The sequence below is a fragment of the Electrona antarctica genome, assembly GCF_951216825.1.
Source record: "Electrona antarctica genome assembly, chromosome: 5".
Taxonomy (NCBI): domain Eukaryota; kingdom Metazoa; phylum Chordata; class Actinopteri; order Myctophiformes; family Myctophidae; genus Electrona; species Electrona antarctica.
The window spans coordinates 30756629-30777119 of record NC_136810.1 but is presented as its reverse complement, the minus strand read 5'-3'; the positions used below and the strand labels follow the sequence as shown (position 1 = coordinate 30777119).

The 20491-nt window shown below is 43.6% G+C and overlaps 1 protein-coding gene across 1 annotated transcript in view; it reads left to right on the top strand.

Moving 5' to 3' along the window:
* Positions 1-2373: 2373 nt before the first annotated feature.
* The window catches only part of pamr1b (peptidase domain containing associated with muscle regeneration 1b), a 36507-nt gene continuing 18389 nt past the window's right edge, over positions 2374-20491 (top strand). The window contains exons 1-2 of the mRNA XM_079502461.1: positions 2374-2570; positions 17820-17996. Coding sequence (XP_079358587.1) covers positions 2411-2570; positions 17820-17996 — 337 coding nt within the window. The 5' untranslated portion in view covers positions 2374-2410. The remainder of the gene's footprint in view (positions 2571-17819; positions 17997-20491) is intronic.

Here is a 20491-nt window from a genome sequence, read left to right as displayed (position 1 = left end):
ATAAATGCGTAGGCTATATTCTATAGAGGGTATGCGCATGCATAAAGTGAGTGGAAGATCGAGTGGCAAAGTGAGTGACAAAGTGGATTTAATGTTGTTATGTTGTTTAAAGTCATTTAATGCAATCAAATAGGACTTTTCTGTTTGGATGTATGGGCTGTCAAGGCCAGAAAGTAGTTTTTTTGCCACTTAGGCATTCCCGCATAACTTCCGGGTATGATGACGCATACCCTCTATAAATGCGACTGTACTCTACTACAACAGCTGTGAATGAGGCTGATGTCGTGCATGTCTCTGATTCCTGAACACTGGCATGGCATGTTAAAGCACAGGAAGGCGGCTTTGTTTTTGTATTTTAGTTTCTTTGTAAAACAAACCAAAAAAACCAAAAACAAAGCTGGCGATACTACTACTGATTCTCTGTATACAAATGGCTAATTCTTTCTCTCTGCCCTACTAGAACTAAATAATGTTTATTGAACCAACACTTGTTTCCTAAAATAGACAACAGCTGGCTAGATTTCCTTGGAATGGAATTTGCTGTGCATCCTCATACTTCCCAGAGCCCACGAGTTCAAAACCTTTAATCCCTAGTCTAACCGGATCAGATTTGGATTTTGAGGAGTTCAAAAGCAAAAAGCTGGATTGGGATCCGATCGGATCAGGAAATCCAATCCAAACTGTAATCTGGATCAAATCTTCAAAATGGGTACTGTAGTTCAAAACTGGATTTGGATAACTTTGATCCAAAAAATGTCATCCCACTGGAGGGCTGGATTTGTAGTTTACAATGAAATTAAATATGTGATATAAACAAGATGGTAAAGTGAACTTTTATGGTTGATTAAAAAAACATTTATTTTTGTCACTTACTGTATGCATGCAGACAGCAGAGGGCTCTGGCAACCTCTCAGAACGGTGTATTCAACCAAATAAAGAGTTTGTGATCATAACATTATCACCATATCATTCAAAAAATAAATTCTTAATAAATGGCTCTAACCTGCTATACTGTCCGGCTCCATAATTTTGCTATTCATATCCATTAGGTGGCAATAGGTAGGATTAGATCACTGATATTCAAGATCTGGTAATCTTGAAAAATCTAAATCTGGATCAAGATGATCCTATCCTGAATTTCTTTGAACTCCTGGGACAAAATCTGGCTGGATTGTCTGATCCTGGATAACAAAATATAGGATTTCAAAATTTGATCTGATCAGATAACTCATGGGCCTGGATGAACTTCCAATTCCAATTCAAAATTACCACTTGTAAACGAATATCTTAAAACGTAATGGCAGATTGCCATGAAATATGAAATGGAAGGATGAACTTAGCATTGTTTTGCCCCACTAATGAGAGGGCAGGGCCCTAAGGCTGGCAATTCCCAGCCACGTTGGTCTGGTTGGGTGCAGCTAGTACGGCTTCTAGAGGCTAGCTTACTTTTACTTCTATGCCCACTGACTCCATCATCACTCTCCTTGTGTTTGGGCCTCTATTTACTCTACTCCTTCTTTTACAGTGTGTCTCTCCTTTATTCCCTCTCCACCTCTCAGCCACGACGTGCCCATATGCAGCTGCTATCTTCTAAATCCTGTTGTTTTTGGAAACCTAGCCAGTGATATTTGAGTCTTTTATGCTGCATCTTTGATCTGTGCTAGCCTGTTAGCTCTTGCATGCAGTCTGGGGTCCCTCTGGGAAAAGAGAACAATAATCAAATTAATTCCAGGGCTACAGTCAGATGAAATTGAAAACACTCAAAGGGATCACAGGCGATTTCAGGACAGGTATAAAGATCATCCTCAATTGTTTTGTGATGAAAGTTTGAAAGTAACCAGTTGCTTGATTTTCAGACTTCCACCACCTCTCATCAAATTCCATCAAATGTGTGAGACATTCAAGTACATATTCTTTGCTGTTAATTTAACGTCAAATGTCTAATTTGTTTCCAAAACATGTTCAGTCTACCCCCCCCCCCCCCCCCCCCCCGAATGTACATGCATGCCTGTGTGTGTGTGTGTGTGTGTGTGTCTACCGCTGTTTACAGCTGTTTACATGAATGTTTACAGCTGTGCGTGAGAATAATGACACAGACACACACACACACGCGCGCACACACGCACAAAGTTGGAACCTGGTTTCATTCAGGAGCAGTGACGTCGTTCACGCAGTGGTGCAAAGTGAGTAAAGTTACAGGGAGAACACTCCAAGTGGAACTCCTCATGAGGCTGGACTGTAACCTGAAGCCAGAGGGAAGAGAGAGGGAGAGAGAGGGAGAGATACATGAGGAATAAAGTGAGAGAGAAGGAAAGACGGGGAGGGAGGGGGGTAGGGAAGGACTGAGTGGAGTGAGAGAGAAGGTGATGTCAGCTGAGTTCAGAACGTAAACAGAGTTCCAGGCTGCAGCATGCTGTCTGCAGAGTGGGGACTGCAGCTGGGGCGAGCCCACAGGGGGACCCGCGCGCTCACCGGTACCGGCACATCGACCCCCGGGAGGCCGGGCTGGTACCTCTTCATCTCCCTCTTCTTCCTCGTTTCCCTGCCCCAAGGGACATCCTGGCCCTACGGTAAGAGAGACTCGCTGAGCGCAAAGTCCCCTGGCTGCACACTTTGCCTCCTCTCTCTTCGCCTTTCCCTTTATCTCTGCTTTGCTCGCAGCCTCTTTGTCTGTTGCCTCCTTTGTTCTCAAAAAGCCAGCATCAGCACTCTCCATCACCTCTCCCCTTCTCATGAGCAGAGAGGCATGCATGCTCGTAAAAGACGAACCACAGTTAGAGAGAGTGGGAAAGAGAGATAAAGAGATAGAGAGAGACTGAGAGAGAGAGAGAGAGAGAGAGAAAGAGAGATGTAAGGTAGAGCTTTTAAATTAGAAAAACAGCACTGATCAGGGAGCATAGAGTTTGTGTGCTTCTAGTCTCAACAATCACCGTTATGTGATACAGAGTAGGAGATTGGTCTGTCTCTGTTGTTTTGTTCAGCTGTGTTGTTTACATCTGTTCATTTTCCAAATAAATAAAAATGAGTTTGGGAACTTCCCAATGCCGCCTACAGTTAATCCTGAGAGTAACTTCTTTTGTATTCTTGTTCAGTTTTAATCACATATCTTTTACCCGAAGAAAAAAACCAAAGAACTGTGGTCATTTGGAATGCCAAACAAACATGCACATTCCATGAGATAGAGCGGTCGGGCTGAGCTTGCAGAATGTTATGCTGTTACAGAATATGCAGCTGGTGGTTATTGTGTTGAACCTTCTGACGAAAGCCTTAAAGGGTGTTGTAGATGAGATCTTCTCTGAGGCATCTTGCCTGTTTGCCTTGGGTGAGCACTTGAACTACTGCAGGAGGACATGAGTCATATATGTGAGTTAATCATGCTGTGCAGTGGTAATGTGTATAGCAGACGCCGTCTCCAAATATCCTATTCAAGCCCCTGGTCTCTGTCTCCGATTTACAACACATATTTTGGAAATAGACACGAGAAACGCGTACAATAAATTAACAAAGTAATACCTTCGGTTTGTGATATAACGGAAGGATCTTTACATGGGACTGGGGCAGAGACTACAACTGTTAGATTTCATTGGTGTAAACCTTATGGCAAAGAATGCTCCGGCACATTTAAATATTTATTCAGTACTGAAGTACAATTACGGTACTGTATTGAGGGCGGCATATTCATTTTCAGAGGCACTAATCATATTTATAATCAGGTGAATGAACGGATGCTTTCTGTTGAGCAACACTTTGCAAACATGAGATGATAATGGTTTAGTCTTTGTTTTTATAAAGCGGAATAGAGGTACTTATACCTTCCAATGCAAGGATATAACATTCTGGGAAATTAAATGGTGTGTGTTGTTGCATGCGTGTCTTATCTTTGCATCTGAGTCTGTGAGAGCATGATTTTACGCTCTCAGGGCAGTATTATGCGTGTCTTAAGTACCAGGTCTTATTACTTAACTTAAGACCTGGAGGCGTGATCAATGCCATTTGGCTATTAGGAGTGGCCAAACCTGAGGGATCCCAATGGGGGTTCTTTTATCTATGCAAGGTTTGGCTTCGCTGCTTCAACATTGCACCCTGCAGTGGATTCTCCCAACCAATCTCAAGAGGCCATCTGGTCTTCTGACACATTTCCGACAGTGTCGGAAATACAGTGTTTAACTAAGTGTTTAACTAAGCACCCAAGAGACCTTAGTGGAGCTAATGAGTGTGTGAGGAGTTAGACCCAAAGACCAAGTTTAGAAGAAGAGTTAGGTGTGTGCGACTGTGCGTGCATGAGTGCACACATGTGCGTGTAGAGGCAATTGAAGGGGAAGATATAGTCCGGCATGCAGGAATGTTTTTAAAAGAGGTTAAAAGTTGTCTGTCAGTGAGCATTGGCATCTTTTTTAACTGGGAAACCTAATTCCAAGACGATCGAGGGCCAAATGCTGAAAGCAAATGTGCAGACTGACCTACATTTCATATATTTATTTAGTGTACAGTCGCGCACGCACGCACGCACGCACGCACACAAGCACACACACACACACACACACACACACACACACACACACACACACACACACACACACACACACACACACACACACACACACTTTCCAAGGTGGAGAAAGTCGTAATGAGGTATTTCGTTTGTGGTTTCCTACTGTATTGGAGAGGAAATGTGTAGGCTGACCATCGACATCTATGTTTAGCATCACACCACTTGCATACACAATGTCCACAGATATCCCCAGGGAGTTTCCCGTTCCATGACAGCTAAATCGCCCTAGTCTCAAAATACCAGACAGCTGCTGTGGGCAGTGGGCGAAAGGAATCACTCCCTTTCTCTCTCTATCACCTTCTGTCTCACCCACATAGGCCAAAAAACACCAGCTATAAAATGACAAACCCACCTTGGAAAAGTTTCCAAGGGTTTGTGTCCAAGGGTTTGTGTCATACAGTATAAACACATTTAAGCTTTGAGGAAAGGGTTAATTCAGTGGCAGATCACCAAGCGGTGCTGCGTCACTCAGGTAAGACAAAGGGGATTCTATGTTTGCAACATGCTGCTGAACGCACAGCCCGGCATGGTCACTTCCTCAGACAATAAACAGAGCCATCACCTGCAGGATATGAGGAGGTTCAACCGAGGTGACAGGCCCCCGGGGGAAGAAAGCATAAATGTCTCTAATGTAAAACACCAAGCCAGCATGTTGGGCTCATCTCCAACTGTCCATTATGCTTACTTCCAATCTTCCAACTCCTATTTGTGGCTCAGCGTGTCCTTGTTCAGAGTTGAAAATACCCGAGCTGTGGGATTGGTGCACAGCGAGACAGGCAGACACATTTACGCATGCCGACACTATCCTGCATCTGAGCAGGGAAAGGGAGCAGTTTGTATGTACAGCTGCAGTTATGATAGAGCTTTGATGTGAAATCTGAGTTAAATTGAACCTCTGAGGCCCACAAGACAGCGTGGCTCTGCAGATGCGAACGTGGGCAAGGGTTATATAGTAGATGTGAATGTAATGCTGGTAGTGATCTTGGGTTATTCCTCTCAGATGGTCACCAAGGGAGACGCTTCCAGAGATGCCGGCCCTCCACCAGCACAAGTCTGGAGCAAATACAGGTTTATGGGTGAACATGAATACTATATTACAGCTAGGGTCACCTTCAGCACCTTTATCCAGCCGTTTCCCGTAATATAACCTGGGAAAGTGTATTTGTTTGTGTGTAGCACATTACGTACAGAGAGAGCGAACATGTAAAAGAAGAAACCAAGCAATCCTTATGCAAGTTTATATGGCTTGTTCTTGGCTTGTTCTTGGAAGAGGTCAGCGTCGACCTTGTGTGAACAGTGGACCAGCGGGTTGACAGAAATCTCCTGAACCCTTGAGGGAAGTGGGTGAGGCTCCATGGCCGATTCTCTGCCCCCAGTAACAATGACGTCTGTATCTGGCCCCGGCATCAAAGATGTGTGCGAGGCGCTTGCCTGCTGAAACATGGCCGTGAAGTCTGTGAGGGGCAGGAACTCGGGAAGTGATGTGAGCTACAGAGGACGGAGTCCTTCCTAGGTGAAGGGGAGTGATGTCTGTCCAGAATGCTGGATTATGGCTAGTTTTATTTCAAGTACAGGTAGGAAAACAACATCTGGAGCGGAAAAGCAGATACCAATGACATGAAACCCAGAAAAGCTGCACCACCCGCAGAAGTATCCACAAGGATCCACGGGGAGAAAAAAAAGAAAAAAACAGACGAGGCATTGTGGCTTTTTTTAAATTCACTGTTTCATTGTGTATGTATGTATGGCTTAGTGCCAGCATGGTACCTCTCAAACAAAGGCTACTGTGCATGGTGAGGGAAGAATACAGACCCTATTATGAAAGTCAGGACTGATGTATAACAGACTGAGTTCTGTGGTAAGATTTGTAAACATACAGTACTGTATAAGTGTATAGCCAACAAACAGAGGTTGACTCAAATAATGCATTTTGTGGCTGTGACTACTGCATACAGTTACCGTTAGTTATTTAATTCTGCACTGTTGAGGAAGCTTGTACCGACTACAATGTTTCTGCCAGGTGTATTGCATGTGACAGTAAACACCTTGAACTTAAACTATAGTTTTGTTCCTGGGATTGTTGTTAAACGCTCTGGAGTTAAGAGACAAGACTTCAGCCCGTTGTTAGGTATACGCTCACTACGCGCATAGTGCGTATAGGGCAACACGTTGCTGAGTGCAACACAATGAGCGAGGCAGCAAGCCCCCTTTTTCTTTTTTTCACGCGTTCCTCCTGCAACGCAACTTGCGTGCCATCACGGTGCTCTGCTCAGACACAGCTGTAGTTGCCCCTCCCTCTCTCTCCCGTCTCCCGTCTGGTATTAGCAGACACGTGTACTGTCAACTATTATTTTTACTATTTTTATTATTTATTAGTATTCATTATTGTTTTGAAACAAAAGCGCAGAGAAGGAAATAAAATGAAGGAAACAGACGTTTAGAGGCTCCAGCATGATGCATAAAGCAAAGTTCTTTGTTTAACCAGGGTGAATGGACTAAGCTCGAGATGCTTGTTTACAGCCAGACCCTGCTCATAGAACATTTCATGGTAGGGGTTCAATGCCTTGCTCAAAGGCACTTCAGCGGTGGTAATTTTAAGGTGCCGGTCCGGGGATTCGAACTGGCGACCTTCCGATAACAAGACCGATCCGCAAACCGTTCAGCCACCGCTGCCTCTCACTTTGCATCACTTGCAAAGTTGCAGGTATGTTGATGTGTTAATTATTTTACTAACATTAGGACAAGTGGGGAAGTGGAGAGGAGATAGTGTGTTTTGGACAAACAGCAGTGGTGTTGATTTGTGTCAAATGGAGTCTGTATGGCTGAAGATAAATGGACACATGACATCGGTGGGAGAGGAGTTATTGTGTGTTTTGGGCAAACAGCGAGCATGGTGTTGATTTGTGTCAGCTGAAGCTTCATGTCAGAGTGTTTGTGTGGGAGCGCCTGAGTGTGGTCGTAGAGGTCATGTGCAACCTCTTCCGGAGAGATATGGAGACACTAAATCTCAGCTGGAGAAACATGTTGTTTGCATGCATGCATCGCTGCCTTGCATGCTCTATGCTACTATGCCAAGTGACTGACAAGTATTGAGTCTGTCACTCACTTTGAGTGATTTATGACGTTATCTTTCTGTTAAAATCCAAATATGTTAACTTAAGAACTCTGGACATATTAGGCCATTATTTATTAATTGTGCACACGTGTACAGTAGCCTATTGTATGTCAGAATGTCTGTCACCCACAGTCAGACCCAATTTAGTTAGGCAACCAGAAGATAGTTGTGAGTAGGGCAACAGCTACAGCCCTGCAAGACTTAAATAAATCAGGTGAGACAATCTCAACACTAACTTTCCTGTACCTCATTTAACATGCCTGAGGAGCAAGACTTAATGAAGATAGTACGGTAACAATTACGCCACGGTGTTCACATAAAAAGTTTAATTAAGGGATATAAATGCCAAAACTGCATTCCACAGAACATGTCATAATCTTTCAAAAGCTTAGCGCCAAAACACACAAACACTATGTGATCTTAATTAATTGAATACACAGGACCACACAAGCGCCTGGAGGGATTTTTGTGTTATCCTTTTAACAATCATTGTAAATCGTACAATTTACAAACTGTTAATAAAGTATTAAATCAATCTTCTCACTTTATCTCCTCACTCTAGAGGAGCTCTATTGCTCCCTTGCTCGATTACTCACTGACATGCAATTCCACACACGTGCTCACCCCCACACCTGTTCACACCTTCCTACACAGTTGCTCTTGTAAAATGAACCTCATTACGATTCTACACGTGTTCTTTGCAGGTGTGGACCTGGTTAATGGCGCAGATGTGCGTTCAGGGGGAACTACGCTTAATTTGCATATCTCTGCTGCGCCTAAGTTCTGACCATTAGGCGTAGAGCCAGAACACGGTTAATATGTAGAAATGATCCCAGTGCTAAATACGGGGTGGGTGAGTGTTTGCTCGTGTTTGTGCGTGTGTGTGTGTGTGTGTGGGGGGGGGGGGGGGGGGGGGAGATCTCAGTGTGAGTCTGAAGAGAAATCAATGGGTCATGGTTTTGAGAGAACAAGTCTTATCTGCAGGGCTCCAAAGTAAACTGAATCCATTTCTCAGTACAGTATGTAAACAGTGAAACCACTGCTGGTTGTGTTTATTTACATCTGGTTGAAGTTGAACAATACCAAGCATAGCGATTAAACCCGTGGAAGCCATGAAGTATTCCTACCATAACTCGGGACAGTAACAAAGAGTTGCTGTTTTGAACAAAATTGTCTGAATGGAGCCAGAGGTAGGACTTCACACAGGATATCACTTCTCTGTCAAGACATGGTGTGGTGATCAGTGTAATGACCCTGCCAGGCCAGCTCATAAAGCCTATTGACCCTTTCAAGTTTATGTCCTATAAATCAGGTCACACAGACTGTCAGGACAGCTTGCTATACCAGCTTCAGTTAAGGAGCAGTAAAGCTGTCCAGCAAGCAGGGAAGATTGTGTCAGCACCTCTCAATCCCTAGTCACTCTGCTCAGATCCCAGCGTCTGCCGTTCACTTTTGTGCAATTTTGTTCTTAAACTCAAATGCTATTCACCTTATGATTTGACAAGTTGGTGAAATCTACCAATGATAGCACTGGTTTACACAGGACGTGCATAGGTGGCAACTTGCCGCTCAGCTTGGCGACACTTTCAGCGAATGCGTAGAACCAGCAGCGTCAAAAAAAGATACATATTGACATTGATCTTTGTTTATACAGTATAGATAGAGTTATTATCCTGGCTAATATAGCGAGTTAGTGCTGCCTTGTAACCCAGTGTAGTGTTTATTTTATTTACAGCCCCAAAGTAAAACAGATTTGTCACCATGCACATGCCAACCAGTCACGGTTTGACTGGTTGCTACAACTTGGTGAACACACACGCACGCACACATACACAAAGTAGTTGCTTCCAACTACATTGCAGTGTTGGAGAGTGAAAGCCATACCATAAAACTGAAGGAAGGAAGTCAGAATATTTGTAGTCAGACACTATAGCTACTGTATACTGCACATCACTTCAAGTCTTTTCCACATCACAATCCTCTCAGAACACAAACAGACTACGGTATATTATTGTTAAATGTCATAACCATATAGACCATATGGTTTTGCTGATTTGTGGCATATGATGAGGAATTATATTAAGAAATATCCGTTGTTTCTCTCTGCTCATGTTATAACGTGCCTTTGTGTTTTATACCCACGGTGTTGCTGCCTCTGGTTCTTTACCACACGCGTTTCACACAAATGCATCCATTCCAAGGATGCTTGTGGTTCTCACGCTTTGTCTGGGGAAATCAGCACCAAAATTCAGGCTCACGAAAAGACAAACAGCAAAAGGCAAAAGAAGACACCGCAACAGAATCCAGAAAAATAAAATAAATCAATAGCTGACGAAAGCTAAAGCACTATAGGTCCTTTAGCTCATAATACATACAGTACAAGAATTACTAGGGATTACAATGAAAACAACGACATTGTGCAAGTGGTCGCACGCGAAATGTGGTCCAATAGAATTCCATTGGAATTTAACTATATTGCTGGAGGTCTGGTCTCGCGCACACATCAGGAAATGTTTTGACAACAATGGACATCAATGGGTATTATTGGGTAATCCCCTTATAAAGCTCCCCTGCCTTGAATATTTTTTAACAACTATAGCTTGAATGGGCATGATCCCATAATACATCCTACTGTATTATACAAGTTTCTGCAAATACTTCTTGGAATACTTCGTTTGGTGTAGAACCTATCCATGTTTATTCCAGCTCGCGTAGTAACGCGACTCCCGAGACTGTATCCTCTCTAAACTGAATGGACGGCAACAGTATGAGTAGTTTCGAGTAGTCACGAGCCAGAAAAGAAAGTAAAAGTAAATAACCTTGAGATCTGACTAGAATGTCAATATAACAAACGTTCCGGACGGTTAGCTCAACCATCTGGGCACCTAGGCTGCCAAGCCAGCCGGACAGTGTGCCGCGGGTTCGAATCCCGAGCCCGGTGGCCTTTGCCGCGTGTCACCCCCCATCTCTCCCCCCCTTTCCTGACTACTGTTCCCTATCAATAAAGGCATAAAAAGCCCCAAAAACAAATCTTTCAAAACAAAAAATAAATAAATATATATATATGTAACCTTCAGGGCCATTTGACCTTGTGACATGACCTTGTAACTTACATGTGTGATTGATGTCTAAGCACATTCAAAGACGTCGGGGGATTATTTAAAAACTAAATCAGTTTTTTTTCTTCTTTTCTTTTTAGCTCCTTAATCTTACATTTAGATTATGTATATTTATTTAGACATTTTCATGTCAATTACTTATGTGTACCCAGTGTACCCACAGTCCACACAGACGTCTACCCAGTGTACCCACAGTCCACACAGACGTCTACCCAGTGTACCCACAGTCTACCCAGTGTACCCACAGTCTACCCAGTGTACCCACAGTCTACCCAGTGTACCCACAGTCCACACAGACACACGTCTACCCAGTGTACCCACAGTCCACACAGACAAAAAAACATTAAGGTTAAGTAATTAGAACACAAATAATAAAGCCACAGCTTAAAGTAAACTATCAACATGGTAATACAGGTAGATGCATTTTCAAACACAATGCATGTGAACTGAAAGGTTCGCCAATGGAAGGACTACTATCTGTACCGAGTAGATCTCTAGACCTACTGCACATGTAAATAGTAATAATATTATGTAAATAGTTAAGAATATTGCTGCAATTTGTTTCAGAATGCTTTATACCCTGTATATAACAACATGTACACATAACGACGCAATGTGACGTAGCTCTGTTTACACAATGCTGTACCACCTCCAACTGTATGTATGCTTTCACCATTTTCATCTGTTTTTATTATATTTTGACACTTGTTTTGGCAATGTAAAGTAAACGTATGTTTTCTCATGCCAAGCTCCTTTGAATTGAATTGCATAGGAAGCAGCATGAGTACAGATGAGACTGTGCTGACATCACATAGCAGTTGTGTCTGCTCGATTGCCAGTACAAACTCAGACTAAGCAGCAGTAAAAAATATCTAACTGCTCAGCCTCCTTTATACTATATATCCATCATCACCGATTTAACCTACATAGGCCTGTATATAGCCAGTAACTGTTCCAGGCTGGCAAAGGCTGCTAAAAAGTTGGGAGACAAATATGAGCTGGCTGCTAAGAGAAATGTATTGATCCAGAAAACAAGTCAACCAATACAACGTGTATCAAATCAGTGCAAGAGTAATGACTTGAAGAACTTCTCTGTCAATCATGAAGGATGAGGAAAGACCTTCAATCTATTATACATTTGAAAAGGTGTCCCCAAAAGACAGAAAGAAAAGAAAGTCACCAGCTACTACGTCACTGACACGCTGCAACACGCTGCAACACACACTGCAACAACACACTAACACGTCACACACTTACCCTCCGCGTCGTTCGTTCCCTATCTCCTCATGTCGCGCCGCACGGCCACACTCAACACCAACCGCGTAAACATTGTCATCGCACTGCCACTAAAGCCGGCTCCCGTCCACACTCGCAAACAATATCAATATCAATAATAAACACAAACACGCCACAAGCACCGACACCCCCGCCTAATTTGTTGCCACGTCTATGAAAACAAGCACAGAAAAAATGCCATTCAACACGCTACTTACAACTCGCTTACAATTCGCAGACCTGGCAACACTGCATCCCGTGATTCCACTCTTTCCATTGGCTGCGCCATAGAGTGGCTGCGCCGCCAACATTGTTGCCACGTCTATGTAAACAAGGCCGCAAACCCTGACTTCCTACAGCCTATACTTTCACACACTACCACTCGCTTACAATACGTGGACCTGGCAACACTACATCACCCCTTCCCAATGGCTCAAAACCCCACCACGTGACCCACGTGTTTCGTGTTACCTTTCACACTTCCGGAAACACTACCGGAAGTTACACAGTACACACACACACACACACACACACACACGCACACGCGCACACACACACGCGCGCACACACACACATGTACAGCCTGCCGGAAACCAACAGTAGAAGAAGAAGAAGAACAACAACACAGCTTCTACACTGATTCTAACTTGGATGGCGAGCGCCGCGATTACATACAGTTACAATCATGCAAACACGACCGCGTCGACACCTGGCGTGGTACAATCGGGACGAACCGAGGCGCATATATGGATAACAACAACACCACCAACACTACACGCACACGCTGCAACAACGCGATGCAACACAACACGTAAGTTACGTATGTAACTATGGTTCTATGAATCCTGGATGACTGCTTAACACTGGATGATTTGCGTCCAGTGTTAACCACTGCCTCTGCCAGTCAGTACGGATGAAATAGAACAGCTGTGTACAACGCAGTGTCACTGCAGACACGTGTGTGTGTGTGTGTGTGGTGTGTGCGTGCGTGCGTGCGCGCGGGGGGGGGGGATTTTGGATCGCCTCGCGATGCAGCTGAAATGGCACGCACACACACACACACACGCCACAGAACGCTACTAATAATAATAATACACAATTACAACACTACACTAATCATAACAACAGTACAGAGAACAGTACAGTACACATGAGTACAGTACAGTACAGAAAGAAAGCTCACATCAGAATATTAATCCATGTCATAATAATAATAATAAAAAATAATAACACAACACTAATAACTATAATATCAACAGTACAGACAACAGTACAGTACATCAGAATATTAACCCATGTAATAATAATAATAATAAATAAGAACACAACACTAATAACAGTACAGAGAACAGTCCACTACAGTACACATGAGTACAGTACAGTACAATATACTGTTCCTGCGCCTTGCCATGCTCTTTCAATCATAATAATCATAATCAATAATAACACTACACTAATAACAACAATAATATCAACAATACACAGAACAGCACAGTACACATGAGTACAGTACAGTACAGAAACAAAGCTCACATCAGAATATTAATCCATGTAATAATAATACTAATAATAATAAATAATAACACAACACTAATAACTATAATATCAACAGTACAGAGAACAGTACAGTACATCAGAATATTAATCCATGTAATAATAATAATAAAAAATAACACATACAACAGCACAGAGAACAGTACACATGAGTACAGTACAGTACAAAGACTTACAGTACAGCACAGTACAGTACAGTATACTGTTCCTGCGCCTTGCCATGCTCGCTTTCATACGCAAATACACAAAACCACACAGGGCCACTCAGCCAGCTTGGCAACTTTGCGCTTTCCAAGCAAATGCATAAATGAAAACATCATGGCTTGCCATTGCCTTCTTCCCATTTGCGACGCATCGCATGGCGCGAGGATGAGCGGGCCGAAGGCCCGCGAAATTCTAGTACTATACATTTGAATACATGCACATGCAGGACATGACGTCGGAATCCCCTTCGCGTTTGAGTAAATGGTCACGCCCACCTCGTGACTTTGCAGGACTCTGGGGGACGATGATAAATATCAGGTTGCAACTCGAACAGGGCTATGTCGGCTAAGCGAACTTCGCAATGTTCGACACGGCAACTCACGCTCAGTGGTGTCTCTCGTGGCTCAAGTTCACTTGAGACGGCGCCCCTCCGTTATTGCAGTCTAAAACTGTCCCCTAGTAGGAGGGGGGCGTGACCATTTACTCAAACGCAAAGGCGATTCAGCACTCTCATACAGTGTGTATAACTAATTGCATTTGATGTTCACATGTTTGAAAAAGGAATTGATGCTCCATTAAGACAAATCTCCTCCAGCAGTGATGCACAAACACACAATGTGCTGTTTTCATTGTATTATTACAGTACTGTTATTATAATGATGTAATTTTATGTTATGACTCCAACAGTATAACAATGCTGCATGGCTGTGGATGAAGCCTGTCCTTAAAGAACACCCATTTGTGTGACATACTGTGTTGCAACCTAGCCTACATTGTGTTTGATTGATGCCAAAGCACACACTGAAGCAATGAAGTAAAAGACCAGACTCTGGCTGGAGAGAAATGTGATTTATGATTTCATAATTGTTAGAAGGCCAGGGAGATGCGTCTCCTTGGGAGGGACGTTTCATACCAATCCAGGACATCTGTACGTCCCCTCCAGTTGACTGTCGGCAGCCACTCCATGATTCATCATGGCTCCGCCAGTAGCTGTGCAGCGTGTACACATGTAGCGACATTTTTACGGTGTGGCTTTGTAGGAGGCGCAGAGGCAGTCGGTCTGTGTGTGTGTGTGTTTGTCCGGAGCTAATCTCGCAAACGGCTGTACTGATCAGTGCCAACATTTGTTTTTGTTTGTAAGCATGCATGCTCTGCTATTGCAAGCATGCATGCGTGTGTGCGTTGTTTATCCTATTTCTTTAAGACACATTTCCAAACAACAATTTTCCATTCCCAGATATTATTCAGCAAAGACTGAAACAAACATGATGCTGATTATATAGGGATTATGGGTATCTAGTCTGAAGACAGGAGCACTTGAGTCTCTGTCTCGACTCGCCCTGGTTCGCTCCCACTGTGCATACTCATCCATCACTCACACCAGCAGCTTAATTCTTGCCTGTCATTCGGCAGGAATCCAGGCCACACAGGCAAACTTTAAATCAGGTGTGGGCGACCTTTTCGGCACATGATCACCTAAGCAATTTTCCAAGGCTGGCATCATCACCCAGTGCCAGCCAGTGAAAAGTAGTATCATTGCTTTTAAGTCTTATTATAGGGTGCTAAGTAGAATAATACAAGCATAGAATTAGTCAATACTTTAAGATGAATAATAAAGGTAAAATTCAGTCTATAGAGCGTCGCAGTCCTGACGCCAGGCCCAGGAAATGATTCCCAATACATTTTTCCCATAGACATTTCAAAAAGTTTGGACCAAACAAATAATTACAAAGAAGAAAAACAACCTGCCGTTTTTTCTTCTTTCTAATTATTTGTTCGGCCCAAATCTTTTTGTTTGTTGTCATGAGTTGTCACGACTCCAGTTGGCTTTGTCCGCGGCGTAAACGACTTTAAATAAATACTTTTTGAAATGTCTATGAGGAAAATTAACGGAGAATCATTTCCTGGGCCCTGGTAGGGGGCGGGACTGTGAAGCTCTATGGGGGGAGGGCATAGTGACGTTCGGTAAGATTTTGGCTTATTTGGGTGCCATCTTCCTGCCTACATGTAGGCTAGTAGGATGCTAGGCTACTTGGCTGCCAGTCTGTAGTTTGTAAGTTTGCTTGTCAGTGACGCTGGTGTATATACTGTCACTGCAGTACACCATCTTCCATCTCTCTACTATCTTTGACTTGTCACAACTCTTGTCGTTAGAAAATGTTCGGGTGTTCTGATCTGATAGCCGCCTCCCCTCCCCTCACGTCAAAACAGTTCTTAATGTTTACATCTTACTTGACGAGAAGACATGTGGACATATCCTTATGGAACCAGGGAGAGGGGAAAAACACCACGAGAGTGACGAGTGATCAGTCAAACATGTGTTCTCTCCGCAGTAAATAAATAATCTGTCTGTATGCGATCTGACCATTATTATTTTGATTACACTGTCATGCTCGTTTCAGGACAGGTAGAGAGCAGAGCATACATGTGTTTGGGAATGTTGCTGAAGGTTATGTTATTTTGTCAGCTGACACCCAAATCAAAGAAACCATACAGCGTGTATTTAATGATTTGATATCTCCGACAGTCAACGCACTGCAAGGCTACAATGGAAGCATAATTCTGACGGCCCGCGGTGGAATGGACAAGTTAGGGTATAAAAACGGACAGGGCAGACCCATTACTGTTGTGGATCAAGGTTACGTTATTTTGTCATCTGACACCCAAACCATACAGTGTTTATTTAATTAATATCTATAATGGTATATGTCTCCACAGTGAGGCTGGACAATGTAGCCTCGCAGCCTACTACTATAGCCTACCTGCCTACTGGTAGGCAGGAAAATGGCAACCAGAATAACCCATTCTGAGTGAAACTCCTCCCTATGCACTGGCCCTATACATACGACTAGCTGGGGAGAAAGTTAATTCTACTTACCAGACAATAACTATAATTTAATAAATAATAATTTACAATAGTTTCCCCCCCACAAAACGTACAGTAGGCATGATTATCCCCAGTAGTTATTCTTACAGGGGAGGATGCCCCCAGAGCCCCCTACAGGGACTAATCTCTTCTTAAACAATGACTGGAGAAGAGGAGCTTAACACTGCAGCGCAAGAAGGTCTGGAGAACACATCAACAACATCAGTGCCAAGTTTCAAACTGCAGACTGCAGTTGGAACCTCATTCCTTCCGCATCCACCTCAGAGGAATTTCCACTTGTCTCTGTGTCAGCTTTTAACTTCACTCTTACATAACCACGACCACTCGGTCTGAAAGGTCCACAAATTGCTGCGTCTCCGATCTGATAAAACTCTGATGTAATGGGTCAAATCTCGACAGAGGCGGAGAAGGTCGCTGTCTGTATAAAACAGTTTCTGATTAATGACCTGTTTCGGTTTTCCAAGCCAATCATTTAACCCATGTGTTATGTTGCGATTATCTTGACTGATGTAATACCATTTTTGAAAACACACAGTAGATTTGCTGACAGAAGAGGTCAGCTTATCTCCTAAACAGGAGAACTGCAGCTGAGGAAATAAACAAACAGGGGAATGGAGACTTGGAGACTCATTTATACATTGTCGTCTGCATGGCTGAGGTCGTACGGCCATGTCATGTGCTGAAAATAACTGATTTTCAAATGGAAAATGCTACGCATGTAGTTTGGCAAGCAAGAGTCGTACAAAAAAGTATAAATAGGCTTTAGCATCAGCAAGGCCGAAAGCATACCATGTACACTATACAGCAGGCTCCAACAGAATAGCCTAAACGCAGTCTTGATAACAACAGACCTGAATCTTTCCACGGCTGCTTATGCAGTAAAATCCACAATATTAATTTAACTCTGGGAGTGTACAAATGGATAAAATGAATTCAGAAAATGTTACTGTGTCATTTGTATTTGGGCCTTTATTTGCGTCTTTGCTCCTGAATCATCTTCCATCTATAAACAGCATTTCCCTGTTGAGTCTAGTTTGCAAAGTACACTGTTCTTAAAGTTGTTGAATTTTCCATCATTTGGGTTTCAGTCACTGAACTGCATCTCTTTTCCAGACTACAGGTATTTGTATAATCACTGCCCCGGACCTGAGTGGAATGTCATGTGTAGAGGCTGCTGTGAGTATGATGTCATCCGCTGCAGATGCCCCATCCAGGGGACCCCTGTTGGCTACGCTGTACCTTGCTGTCGCAATGCCATCAATGAATGTGACCCCTGCATTATCCACCCAGGTAAGACTACATACTGCAGTCAGCAACATAGTCTACTTCTACGTGGCCATGGTAATGGGCAACGTAATGCGAAAATGGTAAAAGTCAACCAAATATAAGAACAAGATCCATAAGAGTGCACCCTAGAGAGGACCCTATAGCTGGAGCCCTCATCCTAGTGAACCCTAGAGAGGACCCTATAGTTGGAGCTCTCATCCTAGTGCACCCTAGAGAGGACCCTATAGCTGGAGCCCTCATCCTAGTGCACCCTAGAGAGGACCCTATAGCTGGAGCCCTCATCCTAGTGAACCCTAGAGAGGACCCTATAGCTGGAGCCCTCATCCTAGTGCACCCTAGAGAGGACCCTATAGCTGGAGCCCTCATCCTAGTGCACCCTAGAGAGGACCCTATAGCTGGAGCCCTCATCCTAGTGCACCCTAGAGAGGACCCTATAGCTGGAGCCCTCATCCTAGTGCACCCTAGAGAGGACCCTATAGCTGGAGCCCTCATCCTAGTGAACCCTAGAGAGGACCCTATAGCTGGAGCCCTCATCCTAGTGCACCCTAGAGAGGACCCTATAGCTGGAGCCCTCATCCTAGTGCACCCTAGAGAGGACCCTATAGCTGGAGCCCTCAGTGCACCCTAGAGAGGACCCTATAGCTGGAGCCCTCATCCTAGTGCACCCTAGAGAGGACCCTATAGCTGGAGCCCACATCCTAGTGCACCCTAGAGAGGACCCTATAGCTGGAGCCCTCATCCAGTGCCATTTTGTCAAAACAAACTAATTATTAGCTAGACCAGTGGTTCCCAAACATTTTCATGTCAAGGACCCCCAAATTGACACAAATAAGCCCGCGGACCCCCCATTTGAAAAGAGATGCCAGAGACCCCCATAAGAGAAGGTTTTTACGGCTGCAGCAGTGATTCTCAACCTGTTTCATTTTAAGGACCCCCAGTTTGATATGCATTAGTCTACGGACCCCCATTTAATGGCATTTCTATCTCTGGGACCCCCAATTTATAGTGAGTGAGTGAGTGAGTTTAACGTTGTTTAATGCAATCAGATAGGACTTTTCTGTTTGGATGTATGGGCTGTCATGGCCAGAAAGTAGTTTTTTTTCCACTTAGTAGGTGTTCCTGCATAACTTCTAGGTATGATGATGATGTGGCAACGGTGGCCGAACGGATTGCGGAGCGGTCTTGATAGCGGAAGGTCGCCAGTTCGAATCAGCGGTCCGACACGTTAAAATTACCACCGCTGAAGTGCCCTTGAACAAGGCATTGAACCACTACGATGAAATGTTCTATGAGCAGGGCCTGGCTGGAAACAAGTTCTTGAGCTTAGCCCAGATACCCTGGGTAAATATAGTAATCATTTCATTTCATGTCACTCACGCGCATACCCTCTAAAGAGAAAATTTTAATTTATTAGACTTTTCATAAAAAAATATATAAATCTGATTATTGTAGCCAGCCCATGTCCACATTTCCATCTCTGGTCTTTTAAAGGCCTGCCAGGTTGCTGGCAGACTAAAGCACCATCTATCTAGACTGATGTTTAAATTGTGTGTGTTTGGGCCAGTTTTACACAAGATTCTTCCTTCCGAAGTATTGACAGACATTCAGACATACTGTAAGAGAGGAAAACATTACAACAGGAATTTAGAAATGTTGCTGGATTTTTTAAATGGAATGGTTTGTGTATGTGTATGTGTACTGTATGTATGTGTGTGTGTGTGTGTGTGTGTGTGTGTGTGTGTGTGTGTGTGTGTGTGTGTGTACACTGTGCGTGTGTGTGCATGCGTGCATGTGTGTGCTTGTTGGTGTATGTACTGTACATGGACATGATATTGGCACAACAGGGATGCAAACACGTGCAAACACGTGCTCTCAAAGTCACACTCCTTACCTTTGTATAACATGTTATTTCTTTTTTCTTTAAAGAAGAAAAAACACCTGGCCACAGGAAGTATGTCATGTTTTCTTTGACGGTCACATGTGCTCACATTTTTTTTAATACATTTATGGGGGGAAACAGCTGTTCATAATCAAAATAATACCTATTCATTGGGTTTTGCCGTAAAACACTGAAATGTGTTACTGTTAAAGAGCCCGTAGTGCACTCATAAACCCCCCTGCCTAGATTACTGACGGCACGTGTTTTCGCAGTGCCATTTGACAGTGTGGGAGACGTTGGCTAGTCTTGTCTTGTTTAAGCTTACACATGCTTATGATGATGTTCTTCGGATGTTTCTGTGCCCATAACGGGGTCTGGGGTCACCATATAGAGAAGCCACAAAGTGAATATCCATCTTTCCAAGTAGCCACGAAGGAGCGTTGTCTTCCGCAATTCTATTTCAGGAAGCAGCCATGTGTTCATGCCGTTATCGTTTTAGTGGCAGGGGAGCCTGATGAGTTTCACAGCACTGATGTAAAGGAAACATGGCAGTCTGGGTAAGGAGGCCCGCCGGGGTCCATAGTTGTTCAGAAAGAGTGTTGTCAACACTAAGGCAGGA